At 44.0% G+C, this 22,067-nt stretch overlaps 2 protein-coding genes across 39 annotated transcripts in view; one reads left to right on the top strand and one right to left on the bottom strand.

The window, feature by feature from the left end:
* The window catches only part of CYFIP1 (cytoplasmic FMR1 interacting protein 1), a 117,670-nt gene extending 113,853 nt beyond the window's left edge, over positions 1–3,817 (top strand). For all 30 annotated transcript variants that reach the window (XM_077938840.1, XM_077938833.1, XM_077938842.1 and 27 more), the window contains 2 exons: positions 334–481; positions 3,089–3,817. In XM_077938840.1, coding sequence (XP_077794966.1) covers positions 334–481; positions 3,089–3,253 — 313 coding nt within the window. In that variant the 3' untranslated portion in view covers positions 3,254–3,817. The remainder of the gene's footprint in view (positions 1–333; positions 482–3,088) is intronic.
* Positions 3,818–5,800: 1,983 nt separating this feature from the next.
* The window catches only part of NIPA2 (NIPA magnesium transporter 2), a 35,325-nt gene continuing 19,058 nt past the window's right edge, over positions 5,801–22,067 (bottom strand). For 7 of the 9 annotated variants that reach the window (XM_015141678.3, XM_077938297.1, XM_001106204.4 and 4 more), the window contains 3 exon segments: positions 14,461–14,551; positions 12,674–12,834; positions 5,801–7,280 (listed from right to left, as the gene is read on the bottom strand). In XM_015141678.3, the coding sequence (XP_014997164.1) occupies positions 6,646–7,280; positions 12,674–12,834; positions 14,461–14,551 (887 nt within the window). In that variant the 3' untranslated portion in view covers positions 5,801–6,645. 9 annotated transcript variants of the gene reach the window in all.

Genomic DNA, 22,067 nt, shown 5'->3' on the forward strand with positions numbered 1-22,067 from the left:
CCTTAGTATTCAGGGAGTCTCTGAACCCACGGCAATTGTTTGCACGTGGACATTCATTTTTCTAGGTGGGAGGTCTGTAAAGTCATTCATCACAGAGGGGATATGATCTAAAAAGGGTTAGGAAGCAGCACACCAGAAGATCCCAAAAAAGGTATCTACCAAAACCAGGGAACAGCCACCTGCTGCCCGGCATTCTCCTCCTGGCTGTGGAAGGTGACTGTGGCACAGACAGTAAGTCATGCAGATGGCTTGGTCACTGACACCTGCAGACAGACTCAGAAAAGACTTCGTAACGGAGCACTCATCTCCCATTGTTTCTGCTGCTTGTTCTAGGCAGTGCTTCGGTGATGGGCTACACTGGGCCGGCTGTATGATCATCGTACTTCTTGGGCAGCAGCGGCGTTTTGCTGTGCTGGATTTCTGCTACCATCTCCTTAAAGTCCAGAAACATGATGGCAAAGATGAGATTATTAAAAATGTGGTATGTGGCTGAAAATCTCCCACCATCTGTGGACCTTTTGCAAAAGCGTACTTTCCCTGTTGTAAGTTCTTGTTCCTGGGAATGTTTTTCATCCTAGTACATAAGGTGCCACCAACAGAAACTTCCTTTTCGTTCCCAAAATGAATCAAAATATAATTGGCCAGTAAAGCAGTGTTCCATTTTCCTTCTCAAGGTACTTAGATTTACTTCCAGTCTTACAGAATCTGCATTGTCAGAATATTGGCAACTATTCCAGTCTTCGGGCTCCCTAGAAGTCAAAGTGTGCTTTCTTGGCCTTTTGTCTTTGTCGCTTTATGGATTCCTCATAGTTGAATTCTGGAAAATACTCAGCCATTATCTTTTGAAATATTTTAGCCTCCCTTCCATTCTCCCTGTTCTTGCCATTCACGACTTCAGTTAGACATATGTTAGACCTTCTCATTCTATTCTCCACATCCCTCTGTTGTATTAGTTTTTTTTGTGTGTTTTTTGTTTTTGTTTTTGTTTTTGAGACAGAGTTTCACTCTTGTTGCCCAGGCTAGAGTGCAATGGCAGGATCTCGGCTCACTGCAACCTCCACCTCCTGGGTTCAAGCAATTCTCCTGCCTCAACCTCCTGAGTAGCTGGGATTACAGGTGCCCACCACCATGCCCGGCTAATTTTTGTATTTTTAGTAGAGACAGGGTTTCACCATGTTGGCCAAGCTGATCTCAAACTCCTGACATGAAGTGATCCACCCACCTCCCAAAGTGCTGGGATTACAGGTGTGAGCCACTGCGCCCAGCCCTGTTGTATTAGTTTTCTGTTGCTTCCATAAAAACAAATCACCACAGGCTTGGCAGTTTAAACACCACTGATTATCTCACAGTTCTCTAAGTCAGATGCCTGGGTTCAGCCAGGCCCAGCTGGGTCCTCTGCTCAATCTCATGAAGCCAGTGTCCGAGGTGCTGTGTTCAGCCTGGAGGCCTTCAGGCTTATGCACAGTTGGCTGAATTATTCCTTGGCAGCTCTAGGACTGGGTCCCCCTTCCTTCTCATGCTTTCCAAGTGACCCCCTCCGGCAATGGTGGGTTGGGCAGTCTCAGCCTCTCGTCTTCTGCCAGGTCTCTCCTGCCTCCAGCCAGAGAACATTCCCTGATCATGATTATATTGAGCCCACTGGACAACCCCAGAGACTCTCCCTGTCCTGTCCTACAGTCCACAGTCTTAGCCACACCTGCCCAGGCCACGTGGGTGGAGGCAATGCAGTCACAGGCTCCAGGTCATGGGCCTCTCTCAGGGGCCATTCTACCTCCAACTCCTACATTTCCGTGGCTCCCAGAGCTGTATCCAGAGTATTCTCTTCACGTGTCTTAGTTAACTCGTTTACTTCAGCTCTAATGTGCTGAGCTTTTACTCTGAAAAAATTATTAGTTCACTTTTTAAAGTTCAGTTAGGTTCTTCTTCAAATCTTCTTGGTAACTGAGTTTGTCTTAACTGAATTTTTTCCATCTCTTATTTCTTTATCCAGTTCATATATTCTATATTCTGCATGTTTTCCTTCTAGTATCTGAAGGTCTTGGAGGTATTTAAAACTTTGCTGTTTCCTTGTGTGTTGGGTTATTTGGGAGTCTTTATTTAATTGGACTTAATTTAGATTGCTTTCCCTCCAAGATGTGCATTTGCATCTGCCCATCTCTAGGGGCTGCTGGCAACTGAGGGCCACTTTAGCCGAATTGGAGGTTCCTGGCTTTTTTGGGGTCTCTGGTGTGGTCCCACTTGCTTATGCCTGGGCCGCTCCTCACCCCACTGCTGCTGTTGGCATGTGCCCCCGAGGAGGCCCTGGCTTCCCCCTTACCACCTGCATAGGCAGAACCAGAAATGCTTTTCAAAGTTTTTTGTTTGTGTGTACGTACGTTCTTTATTCCTGTTGTAGTAGGAGGGTCTGTCAGAGTACCCCATCACAGTATTATTTCCAGACTGGAAGTCTAAAGCCTGTGTTAGTTGATTGACCTTTCTCCACTGACCACATCATCTTCATCTGGACATCCCCAGTTTTGAGCACACAGTAGGTTCTTAATTGCTGATGTGGAAGGAACAGGACTATCAGTTGTGCACATGAATGAATCTACAGCAGCAAGAAGCCAACAGAGGGATTCTAAATTCAAAATATATTCATCCATCCAACCATTGCATTAAAGAGATGGTATGTGACTGGGAGAGCTGGCTCATACCTGTAATCCCAACAGTTTGGGAGGCTGAGGCAGAGGAGGATTGCTTGAGCTCAGGAGTTCAAGACCATCCTGGACAACATAGTAAGACCTTGTCCTTACAAAAATAATTTTAAAAATTAGCTGTGTGTGGTGGTCCACGCCTGTGGTCCCAGCTGCTCAGGAGGCTGAGGTGGGAGGATCTCCTGAGGCTACAGTAAGCCATGATCATGCCACTGCACTCCAGCCAGGACGTCACAGTGAGACCCTATCTTAAAAAAAAACAAAAAGAACACTATGTGTGTCAATTCCATTTGCTACTATTTTTCTGAGAAAATATAAGAATCCTGACATTTTGAAACACGAAGAATGAATGTTCAAGTGTTAATAGTAAAACATCTCAATTTTCATGGTTGTAGCCTTTGAAGAAGATGGTGGAGAGAATTCGCAAGTTCCAGATTCTCAATGACGAGATCATCACCATCCTGGATAAGTACCTGAAGTCGGGCGACGGGGAGGGCACACCAGTGGAGCATGTGCGCTGCTTCCAGCCGCCCATCCACCAGTCCCTCGCCAGCAGCTGAGGGCATGCGCTGCACTCTGTAACTCAACGTGGCATGCCTTTCTCTCCGGCAACTATTGAGTGAGATTTTTAGGGACTATTTTTCAGTATCTCTCTACCTGTTAAAGGGGGTGCTTTTCAATCTAAAAGCTTAATTTTATAAAATTATTTTTCTAGACTAAATTGTATATGCTTTTGGTAATTAGGAACTCTGAGAATACTGGCTGCTGATTGTTGCCATCACGTTCTTACAAAATTGTTTTTCTATGGGATGTTCTGGCAGCTCTCTCTCAAAATGCTGCTGTGTTCGTTCATTCACTCATTCCATAAGAAACTTAATACCAGCAAATGTATTAAATCCCTTGCCAGTTACCATTAACTGTAACTATTTAGCTTTTGTTTAGGGATCTTTCTGATGGCCTTTTATGAGCAGTCTTAGTTCTAAGTCATTGTTCCCATCCCTTTTTTGTGTCAGTGTTTCAGAAAATAGTGAACTTGATTCCTCTGCTTCCACTAAATCCGGTTGTGACAAAATCTAACGTGAGATCAGATCGAAAGGTTATAGAAATAAAACTAATGAGATCTATTTGCGTTTGTTTACTTACTATAATCCTGTGCTGCCTGACTTGGCAAGGAACTCTGATTACCCTGAACTCACATAGCAGGCCAGCTCGGATGTAGGTCACCTCCAGGGCAGAGGTGGGATGGGACCGTGACACCATCTCATACACCACTCACCTCACCAGCACAGGTTTAGTTTTATATTTAGGGTTCTGCAGATAAATAAGGTGTAAAATGGCCGTGGTGGCTGCTCCAGTCTGGATATGAAGAGGCTACTCAGTGCCTCTCTGTTACCTGTGCCTGTGACCTGGCGGAGGCCAGCAGTGTGGGAGGAGGAGATCAGCCAGGCCCAGTGAGTGCTGCACGAAGGGGCCAGGAGCCTTGAGTCCAGCCTTCAGCTGCCCCTGATCCACAGGGTTCGCATGGCTGGAGCTGGTCCACACAATCTGTCAGAATGAAAAACAATCGGTCTAGACTACCAGTAGAGCCATGAACATGTTTGAGAAACTGAAGCCATATTTTAAAGTATTAAGGCAATGAGGTTCTGAAAATCCTAACTGAATGGAGAAAAATGTTATGCCTGTTTATTGTAAATGAATATTACAGATAATCACAAGTCCAGCATGATGAACTGAACTCACTTTATGTTGTAGCCTGGCAGGCATTTTACGTTATTTGGAGCATTGCAACCTTCATCAATTTTAAAATTTTCTATGGCTGCCAAGTTGCCATAAAAAGCGGGCCTCGCCTACTTTTCCGCCGGCCTTTGGAAACTGCCCAGAAGCATATGACGCACGGCACAGAAAAGCAGTGGGTGTGTGAGCCATCCTGTTGTGCTGCCAAACTCAAGTGACATGAAGCTTAACAGAACTATTCTTTCTTTATAAAAAGTTCCCTGCAAGTGCTTTTGGGAGTGTGAATTAATAGCCCTGGGGCCAGCATTCTGCTGCAGATTTAGAGGTGGTAGCTGTGCTCATCTTAGAAACTAAAGAATAGGATAAAAAAGTACTGTAATTTAATTACCAAGTTTTATAAGGCTTAATTTTATGCCAGATATAAAATGTAATACTTGAGGTATAAGAATCTCAAGTGCTATAAAACGTTAAATAAGAATTTATTAACCTGTGCATGTTCAGCGAGGTCTCTCTCCTCACGCGGGAGAAAACCGGTTCTCATGTCCGAAGCACAGATGTGGGCACAGTGTATAAACAGATACAGTACATCTGCAGCATTAAATGACATGGGAGGAGGCAGTTAGGAAAAAAAAATCTAAAACAGCTCCTTAGAAGGCCAATAATACAGCTGGGAAAAAGGGAGTTTCCATGCAGCCAGTGGTGAGCTGCATGGGATACCAGCACCTGGCCTGGTACTGGCGCACCACTGAGTCACCTCCAGGCAGGAGCCACAGGCTGGAACAGGCAAACACTCTTCCCATCACCCAGGTGGAAATTAATTCTGCCAATACTTTTTTTTTTTTTTTTTTTTTGAGACAGAGTCTCGCTGTGTCTCCCAGGCTGGAGTGCAGTGGCGCGATCTCGGCTCACTGCAAGCTCCGCCCCCTGGGTTCACGCCTTTCTCCTGCCTCAGCCTCCCAAGTAGCTGGGACTACAGGCGCCCGCTACCACGCCCGGCTAATTTTTTTGTATTTTTAGTAGAGACGGGGTTTCACCGTGTTAGCCAGGATAGTCTCGATCTCCTGACCTCGTGATCCACCCGCCTCGGCCTCCCAAAGTGCTGGGATTACAGGCTTGAGCCACCACGCCCAGCCTCAATACTTTTTTTTTAAAGACCAATGGTCATGAGTGGGGATAGGTTCATCAGACCTTTTTTATCATTCTACCTTTTCTGCATATGTTTGCAATTTTCCATCAACTTCTTCATAAACCTTTTCTAGAAACCAAAATATGTAGTAGCCCAAAGGAGCTCTTAAGCAAAGTACTTGGTACAAAGAGACCATATGTTATAAACATTTTAAGTTTGTTCTAAGCATTCAGACTTAGAAAAGAACTTCATTTCAACTTTTTATTATAACATGAGCTAAATTTAAGAAATAACCCTAGTCTTCTATTTCCCAGAGCTGTTCCAAGTCCAAATGACAATATAACTCATTATGAAAATATACTGAAAAGTACAAGAGCTGATGTAAAATGGTAATCAAGGTTCCAGGCATCATGGGATTAGGATAACTGAAGAACAAACCCAGCCAGGCTGCAGCAGCAGGCAGGATGCACTGGCTCGATGAGGTGCTAAGAAGGCCGTCGAATGCACACAGGAAGCCGGATTCACGGTGATCATCTCAACCTGAGAATCCTTCCTTGGGGTGATTTCCGCCCTTTTTTTTATTTTGTAAGTTTCCTTCATTCAGTAACTTAGTTTTCCCTTATTTCAAAAAATAAAACCAATCATCAAACAGGAGCCACTTTTATAGGTAAGGTAAATCACAGGATAATGTATTGGGATAACTGTTCTTTTTTAAAATAAAAAAGCCTTATATGTTCAGGGATTGATGGAGTGGAGATGACAAATGCACATTTCAGATTTCCATCACGAATGAAAAAATAAAGCATTTTTATAGACTTAAAACTGTCATTAGTGCATTCAGATTTTGGAGAAGGAATGAAAATGTAAAATAATTCTACAACAATACAATATTAATAGAAATCGTCATGTGCTGAGGTCATTTTAGTGAGCTACCATTGTTTAAATAGAAGTAATTTCTTGGTCCTAATTAGTGAAATCTTTAAAAAGATTGCCTTTAAAGAACATTATTTGAGGACAATGTTTTTTTAGACACATTCTGATACTCAAATTCACTTCATAACAATCACAGATTAACCTTTAATGACACCTTTCTTAAAAAGCTGTCAGATTTCCATTTCTTCGGGAGACATTTTCACCAGTGTGTTGTTCGATTCCACAGGTTAAGCTTTCTTCATTATTATTAAGAACTTCATACATATTAGAGAGATTGCCATTCACTGCTTTCTCGTCTTTTCGAAAAGATACAGGCAGACTTGCTAGACTAAAGCTGACGTCTTTAAAGGCATGCAACAAGAATATCCCCACAATGATTGTAAAGAAGCCGCTCAAAGTACCAATGACATCGTCACCGGGCATATCTTGCCACTCCTTAAAAAGAATAGCTGAACAAGTTAAAACTGATGTTGTAAAGAATACATAATATATTGGAGTCACAATGGAAGTGTTGAATATATCCAGGGCCCTATTTAGGTAATTAATCTGTGTGCTCACGCAGACGATGAGGCTCAGCAGCAGAACCCAAGCCAGGGGATGCCGCAGCACAGGCTTTCCAGCAAACAGCTCCTTGAGAGCAATGCCCAGGCCCTTCACACAGGACACTGAAAAGGCGCCGATCACAGAGCAGATTGTTATGTACACAAGAATGTTTGTCTGTCCATGGCGAGGACCCACCGCGAAGATTAGTATCAAGGCCACAATGACCACAAGGGTTGCAAAGACCACAAAACCTAGAGGAGGCAAAGAAAAGTGACATGAATCAAATGGTTGGCTGTTCGTAAACACAGAACGCAAAACAAAATGTAATAAACTCTACAGGGAGAAAAGGTATGGCCTGGAGATAAAAAATCAGCTTTATTTTGCTGGCCGAGCAGAAGCGCAACCACAACAATTTACTTAGATGGACACACCGGAGGATGAATGTGAGCTTCACATTCACAAACTCTCACACCCCCAACATTGTCGCAGCAGCATTTTATGCCAACTTCAGGCAAGAGGGACAGTGGGATCAGAATAGACACAGAAACTAGGGAGGAGAAATCATGAGGTGGCCTTGAATGTTCAACAATTTATAGATGCTTTAAAAACAAAACAAAAAAAAACAAAACAAGAGTTCATCATCAAGTTTTCTCTAAAAGGGGTAAACTTTTTTTTTTTTAATTTGCGGACAACTGCTGGAGTAACCAGCAAGTCAACTGGAGAACCTGAAAGATACTACTGGGGTTCTGGTTGAATATGGAGAATTAAGGCCAGCATGAAAATTGCCAATAACTGTATCACTGTGGGCCAGGCATTTTTCTCAGCAGTTTGCACTCAACTACCCTGTGTCACAGCTACTACCATTTGCATCCTCGAATGAAGGAACTGAGGCGTAGGTAAGTCACATGAATTTATTCTTCCTTCCTCAAATTCCACTAATAAAATACACAGTAATAGGATTTTTAAAGGCACAAATACACAAAATTAAGAACAAAAGGCCAGGTGCAGTGGCTCATGCCTGTAATCCCAGCACTTTGGGAGGCTGAGGATGGTGGATCACCCAAGGTCAGGAGTTCGACACCAGCCTGGCCAAAATGGCGAAACCCCAACTCTACTGAAAATACAAAAATTAGCTAGGCGTGGTGGCAGGTGCCTGTAATCCCAGCTACTTGGGAGGCTGAGACAGGAGAATCGCTCAAACCTGGAAGGTGGAGGTTGAAATGAGCCGAGACCACACCACTGCACTCCAGCCTAGGCAACAGAGAGACTGTCTCAAAAAAAAGAGAGGACTGAAGATAACAATCCTTCTAAGTCAGAAAGCAAAGGCTAATAACTGGTACACAGATCCAAGAAAGCTGAATCCTACACACCCACTGTGATCAAATACTAAAAAGCAATTCAGTTTGCAGCACAGAGTGCCCAAAAGGTACCAAGTGCCTCTGAAGTGGGGTAAAGGCAAGACTGAAAGTGAAGCCTGGCTGAAAAGTCCATTCAAGCAGCAAGGGGACTCCTGCCCAGTTCTGGGAGACTGTCCCTCCTGTGCCACAGAGTTCTGGGAAGCTGAGGTAAACCATGCCTCCAGGTGTTAACCCTTCCCCACAATCAACTCCCAGGATGCCCACAGCCAGCCATGAAACAGGAAGCTTTTTTGCTGGAGATCTGACCAGCCCAACTTTGACATAAAAGGAGACATCAGGCCGGGCGCGGTGGCTCACACCTGTAATCCCAGCACTTTGGGAGGCCGAGGCAGGCGGATCACAAGGTCAGGAGATCGAGACCATCCTGGCTAACACAGTGAAACCCCGTCTCTACTAAAAATACAAAAAAATTAGCCGGGCGTGGTGGCGGCACCTGTAGTCCCAGCTACTTGGGAGGCTGAGGCAGGAGAATGGCATGAACCCAGGAGGCGGAGCTTGCAGTGAGCCGAGATCGCGCTACTGCACTCCAGCCTGGGCGACAGAGCAAGACTCCGTCTCAAAAAAAAAAAGCCAAAGACCACCAGGAGAGAAGCCAAAACAAACAGAAAAGGGCAAAGTCTGTTTCTCCCATGTAGACAGAGGAAAACTTCAAAATAAACGTCCCCCAAAAAACAAGAAAATTATTAATATCCTCAGAAAAACAAGAAAAACTATTATTAATATCCTCAAAGAAACAATGAAACAGACTAACCTGGCACCCCAAATACCTACAAACAATGAATCTACAACAACAAAAAAACCCCAAACAAACAAGAAAGATTTATTTGAGGGAATCAAAGAACCATCAAAGTAGCCAGGACTTAAGGGGCCAAAATTCAGAGAAAAGAAAAATCAGCCCAGCACTCACCTCTGCCTTCTCCTTTGGGGCAACTACTAATGCAAGGGGTGAGATGGCATAAAGGCCAATCAACACCGGCCTAAACTTAAGGGGACTAGGTAAAAACAAGTTGGATTTTGGGGCTGCCTAAGCATCTGGAACTTAATGGACCAAGACCCAGAAAGGAGGGAACTATAGAGCAGTGAGCCCAAATGTCTGTGCATTTCCCCTTATGGTGCTTTCTGGCACACAAGGTGCACAGCCAAGGTCAGAGAAGCCAAATGGAAAGCCTGGCCAGGAGGCCACAGGACTAAGCAGGGATTTCGGTGTCTCAGGGTACTGAGGAGCAGACCCTGGAGCTCTCAGTTTCTCAGCTGGCGGGGCCCAAACCAGTATCTGAAGCTATCAGCTGAGAGCCTAAGGGCTATGAACAAGAATAAAGGCAAACTGAGCCAGGTGCGGTGGCTCGTGCCTGTAATCCCAGCCCTTTGGGAGGCCGGGGCAGATGGATCACTTGAGCCCAGGAGCTCGAGACCAGCCTGGCCAACCTGACAAAACCCTGTCTCTACCAAAAAAGACACAAAAATTAGGCCAGGCATAGTGGCACATGCCTGCCATTGGAACTACTTGGGAGGTTGAAGCAGGAGAATCACCTGAACCCGGAAGGCAGAGGTTGCAATGAGCTGAGATTGTACCACTGTGCTCCAGGCCTGACAGCAAGACTCCATCTTAAAAAAAAAAAAAAAAAAAAAAAAGCCAGATGTGGGGGCACACACCTGTAGTCCCAGCTACTCAGAAGGCTGAGGTGGGAGGATCGCTTGAGCCCAAGAGGCAGAGGATGCAGTGAGCCATGATCACACCACCGCACTCCAGTGTGGGCGACAGAGTGAGATCCTGTCTCAAAAAAAAAAAAAAAAGAATGAAGGCAAACTAGAAAGAAACCAGGCCCAACAAAGAACAATACCTTCAGGGTAAAGGTGAGCTACTGTATTCTTTTCTGCCTACCAGAAGAAATTTATGTTCTCTCTGAAGGAAGAAAAACGTCACTTAAAACCTCTACACCTTCTAATATCCTATGTCCAGCATTCAATTAAAAAATGCCAACACAAAACCAAATGCCTAAAAGCCAAACACCACCACAGAAGCAGGCCCACAAAGAATTCTAAAATTAAAGTTAGCAAAGACTTTAAAATAACTAGGAATCAAAGAACAGAGGCAAGAAACTCTTAGAAATTAACAATATAATCGCAGAAATGAAAACTCAGAAGGGCTGGAAGAAAAAACTAAGAAAATCTCCCCAAAGACAGAGCAAAACAAAATGGTAAAATGAGGAAAAGAAAACAAGAAAATTAATGATCTAGGTCAAGAACCCAATAAACAGATGAATAAGAATCTCACAAAGAGAAAACAAGAATATCAAAGGAGTATTCAATTCAGTTCCCAAGAGTCAGACATAAATTTTCACATCAGGCCAGGCACGGTGGCTCATGCCTGTAATCCCAGCACTTTGGGAGGCCGAGGGCAGGTGGATTACCTGAGGTCAGGAATTCCAGACCAGCCTGGCCAACCTGGTCGTCTCTACTAAAAATACAAAAATTAGCTGGGCATGGTGGCGGGCACCTGTAATCCCAACTACTTGGGAGGCTGAGGCAGGAGAATCACTTGAACCCAGGAGGGAGGCAGAGGTTGCAGTGAGGCAGCGGTTAGTTAGCAGTGAGCCGAGATCACGCCACTGCACTCCAGCCTGAGAGACAGAGCAAAACTCTGTCTCAAAAACAAAAAAAGAGACCCATCAGGCAGGGTGCAGTGGCTCACGCCTGTAATCCCAACACTTTGGGAGGCTAATGTGGGCGGATCACTTGTGGCCAGGAGTTCAAGACCAACCTGGCCAACATGGTAAAACCTTGTTTCTATCAAACAAACAAAAAAATTAGCCAGGCATGGTGGCACATGCCTGTAGTCCCAGCTACTTGGGAGGCTGAGGTGGGAGAATCACTTGAGCTAGGGAGGAAGAAGTTGCAGTTAGCCGAGATCACACCACTGCATTCCAGCCTGGGCAACACAGCAAGACCCTGTCTCAAAATAAAATGAACCATCAGGCACCCAGCACAATGGACAAAAATGGACCCATCTCTGGGCATGTCAGTGAGAAATTTCAGACACTGTGGGGAAAGAGAACATCCTACATGCTTCCAAAAACAAAAAATTGGTCGCATATAAAAGGATAAACTGTTCAATTTCTCAACAGCAACATCAGAAATGAGAAGACAAAGGTGGTCACAATAGGTTAAAAACATTTTGAGATAAACAAGGTGTCAAAAAATCTCATCTCTTCACGCCCTTTCTTGTTTCCTCTAGAGTGGCACCACCAGAATGAAGGAGCAAACACCCAGGATTCTGGAAATCAGGGATCTAAGAAAAAGCAAACTGAGGGAATCCCCAGGATGCTGCTGAAGGGAAATGCAGATAACTGCTGTGCTGGCAGCCTGGAGACACCCGCCTAGATTGAGGTCACACAGAAGGCACTGAGAGAAATTTCCAAAAGAGATCAAACAAAGAACACCTCTTTGTTTGAAATTACTGAGAGCAGAATAGTCAACTGGGGGAGAGTTTCATGGTACAGTGATCAATTCAAAACTAACTACACAAACAAGATAATTATTACTTCTGGAAAAACAAATCATACAGGAAAGGAACAACCACCATAATAAAGGCTAAGATGAGAATAAAAGTTATGTATCAATGATAAGGTAAATAAATAAGCTCAATAAAACTATACAGGTGCAGTAAATAAAAGGTAAAACAGACAATGCCTAAAGCTAAGGAAGTAAGTAGTAGCAACAATATAAGCATGCTATTTGCAAAGAGTTGAAGAACAGTAGAAACACAGACTTGTGATTGACTTGAGGGAGAAGGGAACACAACGACTATTTGTTCTTATACCACATGGAACAACTTCTCTCTCCTTAGGTGCTCATTAAATTTTGACTAACGTAAAAACTAAGGCAGGCGCGGTGGCTCACGCCTGTAATCCCAGCACTTTGGGAGGCTGAGGCGGGCGGATCACAAGGTCAAGAGATCGAGACCATCCTGGCCAACACGGTGAAACCCCGTCTCTACTTAAAATACAAAAAAACATTTGCTGGGAGTGGTGGCAGCGCCTGTAGTCCCAGCTACTCGGGAGGCTGACGCAGGAGAATGGCGCGAACCCAGGAGGCAGAGCTTGCAGTGAGCCGAGATCGTGCCACTGCACTCTAGCCTGGGTGGCAGAGCGAGACTCCGTCTCAAAAAAATAAAAAACTAAGTTAAAAAGTAAAATACAGTAAGACTAATGAGACTTTTTTCTTACCTGGATCACCCAGCTTGTGAGACATTTCATTTAAAGTCTCAATCTCCTCCTCCTTTGGAGCATGAATGACCATAACTGTAGATCCTAGAATACTTAGCAAACACCCAATTTTCCCATGAAGATTAAGTCTTTCATTTAGAAAGTATGAAGAAAGAATGGCACTAAAATGGGGAGGAAAAAAATTGGAGAACTTTAAAATAATCAGCTACTTTTCTTTTTCAAATATCAGTAAAACTCATAATTTAAATCACTGAACTCAAATTGTAACACTGAGCTTATGAAGATTCTGGCTTTTGCCAAGGAAAAAAAAATGTACATTTCATCATAAAATGTAAACATTTCGGCCGGGCACGGTGGCTCAAGCCTGTAATCCCAGCACTTTGGGAGGCTGAGACAGGCGGATCATGAGGTCAGGAGATCGAGACCATCCTGGCTAACACGGTGAAACCCCGTCTCTACTAAAAAATACAAAAAATTAGCCGGGTGACGTGGCGGGCGCCTGTGGTCCCAGCTACTCGGGAGGCTGAGGCAGGAGAATGGCGTGAACCCGGGAGGTGGAGCTTGCAGTAAGCTGAGATCTGGCCACTGCACTCCAGCCTGGGCGACAGAGTGAGACTCCGTCTCAAAAAAAACAAAAAAAAAGTAAACGTTTCTAGGGAATCATCTGCTTCATCATACACTACACTGGTATACTTCCCATCTTTCCACTGCAAGAAGTCAATATGAAATTTATAATAAAGAACAAATTTGTATAAATGTATATCCTAATTAAGAACCTATATCCAGACCAGGCACGGTGCCTCACGCCTGTAATCCCAGCACTTTTGGAGGCCGATGCGTGCGGATCACAAGGTCCGGAGATTGAGAGCATCCTGGCTAACACGGTGAAACCCCGTCTCTACTAAAAATACAAAACATTAGCCAGGTGTGTTGGCAGCGCCTGTAGTCCCAGCTACTCAGGAGGCTGAGGCAGGAGAATGGCCTGAACCCGGGAGGTGGAGCTTGCAATGAGCCCAGATTGCACCACTGCACTCCAGCCTGGGCGACACAGCGAGACTCTGTCTCAAAAAAAAAAAAAAAAAAAAACAAATCTGCTCATTACCAACCAGGCCCTACCAAAGTGCACATGCACTGAATGATAAATATTGGGATGAGTGTAACTTTGATGCACATGCACTGAATGATAAATATTGGGATGAGTGTAATTTTGAATTTCACTTATTTTTAATTTATTTATTTTTTGAGACAGAGTCTTGCTCTGTAGCCCAGGCTCGAGTGCAGTGGTATGATCTCAGCTCATTGCAACCTCCACCTCCTGGGTTCAAGTCATTCTCCTGTCTCAGCCTCCTGAGTAGCTGGGACTACAGGTGCCCACCACCACACCCAGCTAATTTTTGTATTTTTAGTAGACAGGATTTTACCATGTTAGTCAGGCTGGTCTCAAACTTCTGACCTTAGGTGTTTCTATACCCGCCTCAGCCTCCCATAGTGCTGGGATTACAGGCGTGAGCCACCATTCCCAGCAACTTTGAATTTTATAAAACTGAAATCGAAGTAGAACTAGTACTGGCTCTGAATACAAGCAAAAGCATTTTCTCCCACAAATCAACAGCCTGCCTATGCACAGAAGTACTTTTTTAAAGCAATTACTACATAGCGTAAAAAGCAAAGTTCTCCAGGTTGTTGAAATGTAAATTGTGTTGAACACATGTAATTATATGGTACTGAATATTTTACAAACTAAGGTACTGATGACTTTTTCTACATGAAAAATGTTGTGTCCTTACCTTACTAGTACACTGAGAGCTCCGAGTGGAGTCACTAGCGTGGCTGGTGCAAACGCATACGCAGCAAAGTTGGCCACCTCACCAGCTCCCACTTGGAGACAGACAAAAGAAAAAGTCAGATAAGAATGTATATACTCAACTTTGAAATGCCTGCATTTTATGCAATATCTATATATTATTTCAACTGTATTTAGTAACCTCCATATTTCTCCAATTTATTTATTTTTTTTGAGATGGAGTCTCACTCTGTCGCCCAGGCTGAAGTGGAGTGGTGCGATCTCAGCTCACTGCAAGTTCCGCCTCCTGAGTAGCTGGGACCACAGGTGCCCGCCACCACGCCCGGCTAATTTTTTTGTATTTTTAGTAGAGATGGGGTTTCACCGTGTCAGCCAGGATGGTCTCAATCTCCTGACCTCGTGATCTGCCCGCCTCAGCCTTCCAAAGTGCTGGGATTACAGGCATGAGCCACGCGCCCGGCCTCTCCAATTTATTAATAAGGGTTATGGGTCTGTAAATTTCCAACATTACAGTAAGAGTCCAAGTCAATTAGAAGTATTCTAGAAACAACACATATCTATAAATCTAACTGAAGAAATCTAGTTCATGCTGACATAAGGTATTTAAATAAAAATTTTAAATAAATACTTATATCCCATGACAGTAAATAAAAATCACTGAGAAGAAGCCGACATGAAAGTAAAAGCTACTCTCCCCCAAGTCCTTTTTACTTGCTCTTTTTAAAAATGCAAATCATGCTATATGCCAGGTACTGGTCTAGAATCAGGATATATACAGCAGGGTGCAAAACAAAGACACTGCTCTGATAAAAACTTTTTTTTTTTTTCTGAGACACAGTCTCGCTCTGTCACCCAGGCTGGAGTGCAGTGGTGCCATCTCGGCTCACTGCAACCTCCACCTCCTGGGGTTAAAGTGATTCTCCTGCCTCAGCCTCCCAAGTAGCTGGGATTACAGGCGCATGCCAACACACCCAGCTGATTTTTGTATTCTGAATAGAGACAGGGTTTCACCATGTTCATCAGGCTGGTCTTGAATTCCTGACCTCAGGTGATCCACCCACCTGAGCCTCCCAAAGTGCTGCGATTACAGGCGAGAGCCACGATGACCAGCCTCTCATAAACTTTTAGTGAGGGGAGACAAACCAAGCACGTGCCAAGAGGTTGAAAGTGTTATGAAGAAAAACAGTGCGGGAAAAAGAATGAAGTGCTGGCAATGAAAGAAGGCATCCTACTATGTGTCATGGCATTAGATGGGGCTCTCTCATAAGGAAACTTTAGAATACTGGGAAAGTAGGTCCCACTAAGGAATTATCTAAATTGGAAAGCTGGGCTGGGCGCAGTGGCTCAAGCCTATAATCCCAGCACTTTGGGAGGCCGAGACAGGCGGATCACGAGGTCAGGAGATCGAGACCATCCTGGCTAACCCGGTGAAACCCCGTCTCTACTAAAAAATACAAAAAACTAGCCAGGTGAGGTGGCTGGCGCCTGTAGTCCCAGCTACTCGGGAGGCTGAGGCAGGAGAATGGCGTAAACCCGGGAGGCAGAGCTTGCAGTGAGCTGAGATCTGGCCACTGCACTCCAGCCTGGGTGACAGAGCAAGACTCCGTCTCAAAAAAAAAAAAAACAAAAAAAGAAAAAAAAAAATTAATTGAAAAGCTACTGAGGAATCCTACGCAGGGCAGAGGCATGATCTCACAGAAGGATCCCTCTTGACTACTGCTTTTTCCAAAACAGTTATGCCAATTTTCATTTAGCAGTGTATGAGAGCTCCCTTTCCTCCACATTCTCCCTGCTGATCTGTTAGGAGCATGGGATGACTCTGCTACGCTTTCAATTAGCATTTCCCATTTTCATTTGTTTATTAACCCTATGAAATCTTTTAGGGAAGTAGCTATTCAAGTTTTTCCTGTTTTCTCTTATTGATTTAAGGTAATTCTTTATATATTTCAGACAATCTTTTATTGGTTAAAAATATTACAATTATCTTCATTTACACTCCACAATTTGCCTTTTTATTCTCTTGTTAAACTCTTTCAGTTCCTAAAATGTCTTTTAAATATGGTTTGTTACCATTAAAATTCAATCAAGGAATTTGGCTGTAATGTCTCCAATATCTTTATATCGAAGATACTCTCTACTCTCTAATTCCTATTTATCTAGGATTGACTTCTTAAAAAGAAAAAAAAAGCTTGTAGATTTTTAATTAATTAGGAAATTATACACGTTGCTCTATTTTTTTTTAATTGAATACTCTCGAAATTACATGTATGTTTAACTTGTGAAGTCTAAGGTTAATATTTAGCTTTATTTACTTCTGGATAATGCCAGAGCCTTAGAACTCTTAATCCATTTTCTCCTTTCCCATTGATTGCTGTTGTGTATTTTTAAAATTTTATTTTATTTTAGTTTATTTTATTTTTGAGACAGAGTCTCGCTCTGCTGCCCAGGCTGGAGTGCAGTGGCTGGATCTCAGCTCACTGCAAGCTCCGCCTCCCGGGTTCCCGCCATTCTCCTGCCTCAGCCTCCCGAGTAGCTGGGACTACAGGCACCGCCACCTCGCCTGGCTAGTTTTTTGTATTATTTTTTTAGTAGAGACGGGGTTTCACGGTGTTAGCCAGGATGGTCTCGATCTCCTGACCTCGTGATCCGCCTGTCTCGGCCTCCCAAAGTGCTGGGATTACAGGCTTGAGCCACCGCACCCGGCCATATTTTTAAAATTTTATGCATGGATATTTTAAGTCCACGAGCCATCTCTTATGTTTATTCACTCAGATGTACTCATATACTCACCACTCTTCCCTTCTGTATTTCTAAACTTACATTTAGGTGTTTTTTGTTGTTTTTTCTGTTTAAGACGGAGTCTCACAGTGTCACCCAGGATAGAGTGCAGTGGCGTGATCTCGGCTCACTGCAAACTCTGTGTCCTAAGTTCAAGCAATTCTCCCATTTCAGCCTCCTGAATAGCTGGGACTACAGGCACCTGCCACCACACTCGGCTAATTTTTCTATTTTTAATAGAGACAGGGTTTCACCATATTGATCAGGCTGATCTCAAACTCCTGACCTCGGGTATGCCTCAGCCTCCCAAGGTGCTGAGATTACAGGTGTGAGCCACCATGCCCAGCCTGAACACTCTTTTAAATTTGCTTTAGTATAATTTAATTATCAGTTTATCTAAAACATGTTTTAGTTTCATTCTTCAAGGATATTTTCCCTGAGTGTTCTACTGCCAGCTACTTTTTGTGCCCTTTGAAGCTGTATTTCCAACTGTTTTCTACTTCCAATGGAGCTGAAAACTCAGCTGTCAATCTGCTGCCCCTCTGAGGGCACGATGAGCTTTTTTTGGACTGCTTTTAAGATATTCTGTCTATGGTTTTCATCAGTGTTACTATGGTATGTTTACATTCAGTTTTCTTTTCACAGGTTCTGCATAGGTTTTATGGGGCTTCTTGGATCTGTGGTTTGATAACTTTGGTCAGTTCTGGAAAATTCGTAGCCATTTTTCTCTCCAAATACTGCTTCTGATTCTGTCCCTTTTTATTTGAAACTCTATTTGCTGAATCGTCTAAGTTCTATAACCCTCTCATGTATATTTTCCATCTTTTCTTGCTTGCTTCAGTGTAGACAATCTCTTCCCAACTACCTCTGGTTAAGTCTCTCTTCAGCCATACCTAACCTATTGTTAAGTCAATTCATTCATTTTCATTAGTTTTTAATTCTATAATTTCTATTTGTTTTGCAAATCTATAATGTCACTATAGTCTAGTTTATTCTTAGAATGACAGTTCCTTGTGGTAAAAACATTTATTTTAGTCATGATACTTCCAATATCTGCAGTCTTTGAGTCAAGTTTCTATCTGTTCCTTTTAGTAGTTTCTTAATCTCATATGCCTTAAAAAAAAAGAGATTGATCTTTATTTTTAAAATTACTCGCTAAAACAATTTAAGGTGAGAATGGTACTGTATCTTCAACAGAGAATTTTTACTTTCTTCTGCCAGGTGCCAGAAAGCACTAGCAGTTTGGGGCCAAGGCTGGCATCATCTGGTGTACACGAATTATCAGTGCATTGTCCCTGCCTCACTCCTAGCACCCAGCCTTCCCAGAGTACCAGCCCAGAGCAGGTGGTGGCTCCTACTCTTGGCAGCCCCAGACTCTGTGCTGTTAGTTCTGTTCAAAGATTCACTTTCTCAGCTGCCTCCTCTAGAGTCTGCAGTTAACCTCTAGAGCAGAAGTATCTCTAGCTTATTCCTCTGAGCTCTAGTCCTTTCTCTCATCTTTTCTTTCTTTAGTGGAAACTGCACATTCCCTAATATTGGCCAGGTAATTTTTGACTATCATGTCACCTTCGATGCTTTTTAAAACATGGTTTTGATATTCTATCTTTCAAACTTGTTTTCAACAGAAATATTAATTCAATTAGGATGGGCGCGGTGGCTCATGCCTGTAATCCCAGCACTTCGGGAGGCCGAGGCAGGCAGATCATGAGGTCAGGAAATTGAGACCACCCTGGCTAACATGGTAAAACCCCATCTCTACTAAAAATACAAAAATTAGCCAGGCGTGGTGGCAGGTGGGCCTGTAGCCCCAGCTACTGGGGAGCCTAAGGCAGGAGAATGGTGTAAACCCAGGAGGCAGAGCTTGCAGTGAGCCAAGATTGCACTACTGCACTCCAGCCTGGGCAATAGAGCGAGATTCCATCACTTAAAAAAAAAAAAAGAAATAATTCAATTACCTAGTACACCATTACCATAAACACTACATATTGTTTTCTGATGTTCAAAAGTGTTATATAAACTGCTAATCTCAAGGTCACCAAGGACTTCCATATTGCTAAACTCAGTGGTCATTTTTCAATCCTAATCGCACTACTCTCTGTATCTCTTGGAGATAGGGGTCTTGCTATGCTGCCCAGGCTGGTCTTGAACTCCTGGGTTCAAGGGATCCTCCCACCTCAGCCTCCCAAGCAGCTGGGATTACAGGTATGAGCCACCATGCCCAGCTCTCATCATACTTACTCTACCTCAGCAACACCTGACACAATCGACCACTCTCTGTTCCATGAAGCACTTTCTTCACTTGGCTCCACAACACCAGGCTCACATCATCTCACCCTTCCACTCTGGCTGCTCCTTCTCAGCCTCTTCTCACTCCTCCTCCTGACCTCTAAACGGACCTGGTCTGCTCTCAGGTCTCCGATCTTGGGCCTCTCTGTATCTATGTACCTATGTATCTGTCTAAGACAGGGTCTCACTCTGTGTATCTTATCTATCTACCTATCTAATCTATCTAATCTACCTACCTACCTACCTATGAATGACAGGGTGGTCTCTATCTTATCTATCTACCTATCTAATCTATCTAATCTACCTACCTACCTACCTACCTACCTATGAATGCCAGGGTCTCTCTCTGTTGCCTAGCCTTTAGTGCAGTGGTGCGATCACAGCTCACTGCAGCCTCAACCTCCTGGGCTTAAGCAATCCTCCCACCTCAGCCTCCCAAGTAGCTGAGACTACAAGTGCACAACATCACACCTGACTAATTTTTGTATTTTTTAGTACAGACAGGGTTCTACCATATTGGCCAGGTTGGTCTCGAACTCCTGGACTCAAGTGATCTGCTCATCTCAGCCTCCCAAAGTGCTGGGCTTATAGGTGTGAACCACGGTGCCCAGCCTTTTTCTATTTTCATTTCCTCCATGATCTCATCCAGTCTTATGGCTTTAAAATAGCAAGGATGACTCTCAAAATGTTGTCTCCAGCTTAGGCCACTGCATAGAATTCCAGACTTGTCTACCAAACTACCAACTTCACATATCTACTTGAATATCTCATAGGCATTTCTAACTTCAACACATATAGACCAAACTCCACACTTCACCCCACCCCATCAGCCCAGGTCCTTCCTGCAGTCTTACCATCAGGCAACTCAATTCTTCCAGTTACTACGGCAGAAAACCATCATGACATCCTAAACCCTTGTCTTTCACACCCTACAATCTGGTGAATGAGCAAATCTTGTGAGTTCTACCTTCAAAATACATTCAGAATTCTGTCCCTTCTCATCACACTCACTGATACTACCCTGGAATGCTATCATCACCTCTTACCTGGTTTCTCTGCTTCTGCCCCTATGCAGTCTATGCCTCAACACAGCAGCCAGAGAGATCCTATTAAAAAAGACTGACCAGGTCATGCTGCTCGAAAGTCTCTAATGACTTCTCATCTCACAACAATCAAAGTCCTAGGCCAGGCACAGTGGCTCATGCCTGTAATCCCAGCACTCTGGGAGGCCAAGGCAGGCAGATCACCAGAGGTCAGGAGTTCGAGACCAGCCTGGCCAACGTGGTGAAACCCCGTCTCTACTAAATATACAAAAATTAGCCAGGCATGGTGGTGGATGCGTGTAATCCCAGCTATTCAGAAGGCTGAAGCCAGAGAATCGCCTGAACCTGGGAGGCAGAGGTTGCAGTGAGCCCAGATTGTGCCACTGCACTCTAGCCTGGGCAACAGAGCGAGACTCCATCTCAAAAAAACAAACAAAAAAAAGTCCTTCCCATTACCTACAAAGCCCCACATGATCTGAGCCTCCTGAGTTCTCTGAACTGATTTCTCACCACTTTCCCCACATTCACTCCCTTATTCCTACACCTGCCTTTTTAATGTTTCCCAAGGTTTTGCTAATCCAGTATTGCTTAACAAAGCACCCCAAATTTGGCAGTTTAAAACAACAATCACCATTTCCCTCATGGTTCCTGTTAGTCAAGACTTTAGTAAGGAGTAAGTAGTTCTCCCTCAGGGTCTTTCAAGAGGGTGCAGTCAAGATTTAAGGCCGGGCATAGTGGCTCATGCCTGTAATTCCAGCATTTTGGGAGGCTGAGGTAGGATTGCTTGAGCCCAGGAATTCAAAACCACCATGGGAAACACAGTGAGACCTCATCTCTATAAAAAAAATAAACAAAAATTAGCCAGCCTAGTGGCATTAACCTGAGGTCCCAGCTACTTGGGAGGCTGAGGTGGGAGGTGGCAGGTTGAGGACGCAGTGAACTGAGATCACACCACTGCACTCCAGCCTGGGCAACAGAGTGAGACCCTGTCTCAAATAAGTAAGTAAATAAAAAGATTAAAGCCAGCGCTGCAGTCATCTGAAGGCTGGCAGGAGCCAGAGGACCCACATCCAAGGTGGCTCCCTCACAGGACCGGCAAGTAGGTCCTGGCAAGGTGAGAGACTGGGGAGCTCTCCACAGCTGCCTGAGTGTCCTCAGAGCACAGCAGCTGGCTTCCCTCAAAGTGAGCAATCCAAAGAATCAGTGAAAAAGCTGCAATGCCTCTCACAGCTTCACCTCGGAAGACACGCATCATCACTTCTGTGGTATTCCTGGATCACACTGTTTTGAACTGCACTAATTCACGGTGAAAGGGGATTAGAGAAAGGTGTGAATACCAGGAGATGAGTCACTGAGAGCTATCGATCACACATTAATTGGCCTGGCATGTTCCCCGGCTCATGGCCTTCACAGTTAAAGAGTTTCCTCCTGCTTCAAGGGTTTCTCCCCCAAACATCATATGGGCAGATTGCTCGCTTCCTTT

The sequence above is a fragment of the Macaca mulatta genome, chromosome 7 (genome assembly GCF_049350105.2).
Source record: "Macaca mulatta isolate MMU2019108-1 chromosome 7, T2T-MMU8v2.0, whole genome shotgun sequence".
Lineage (NCBI taxonomy): Eukaryota > Metazoa > Chordata > Mammalia > Primates > Cercopithecidae > Macaca > Macaca mulatta.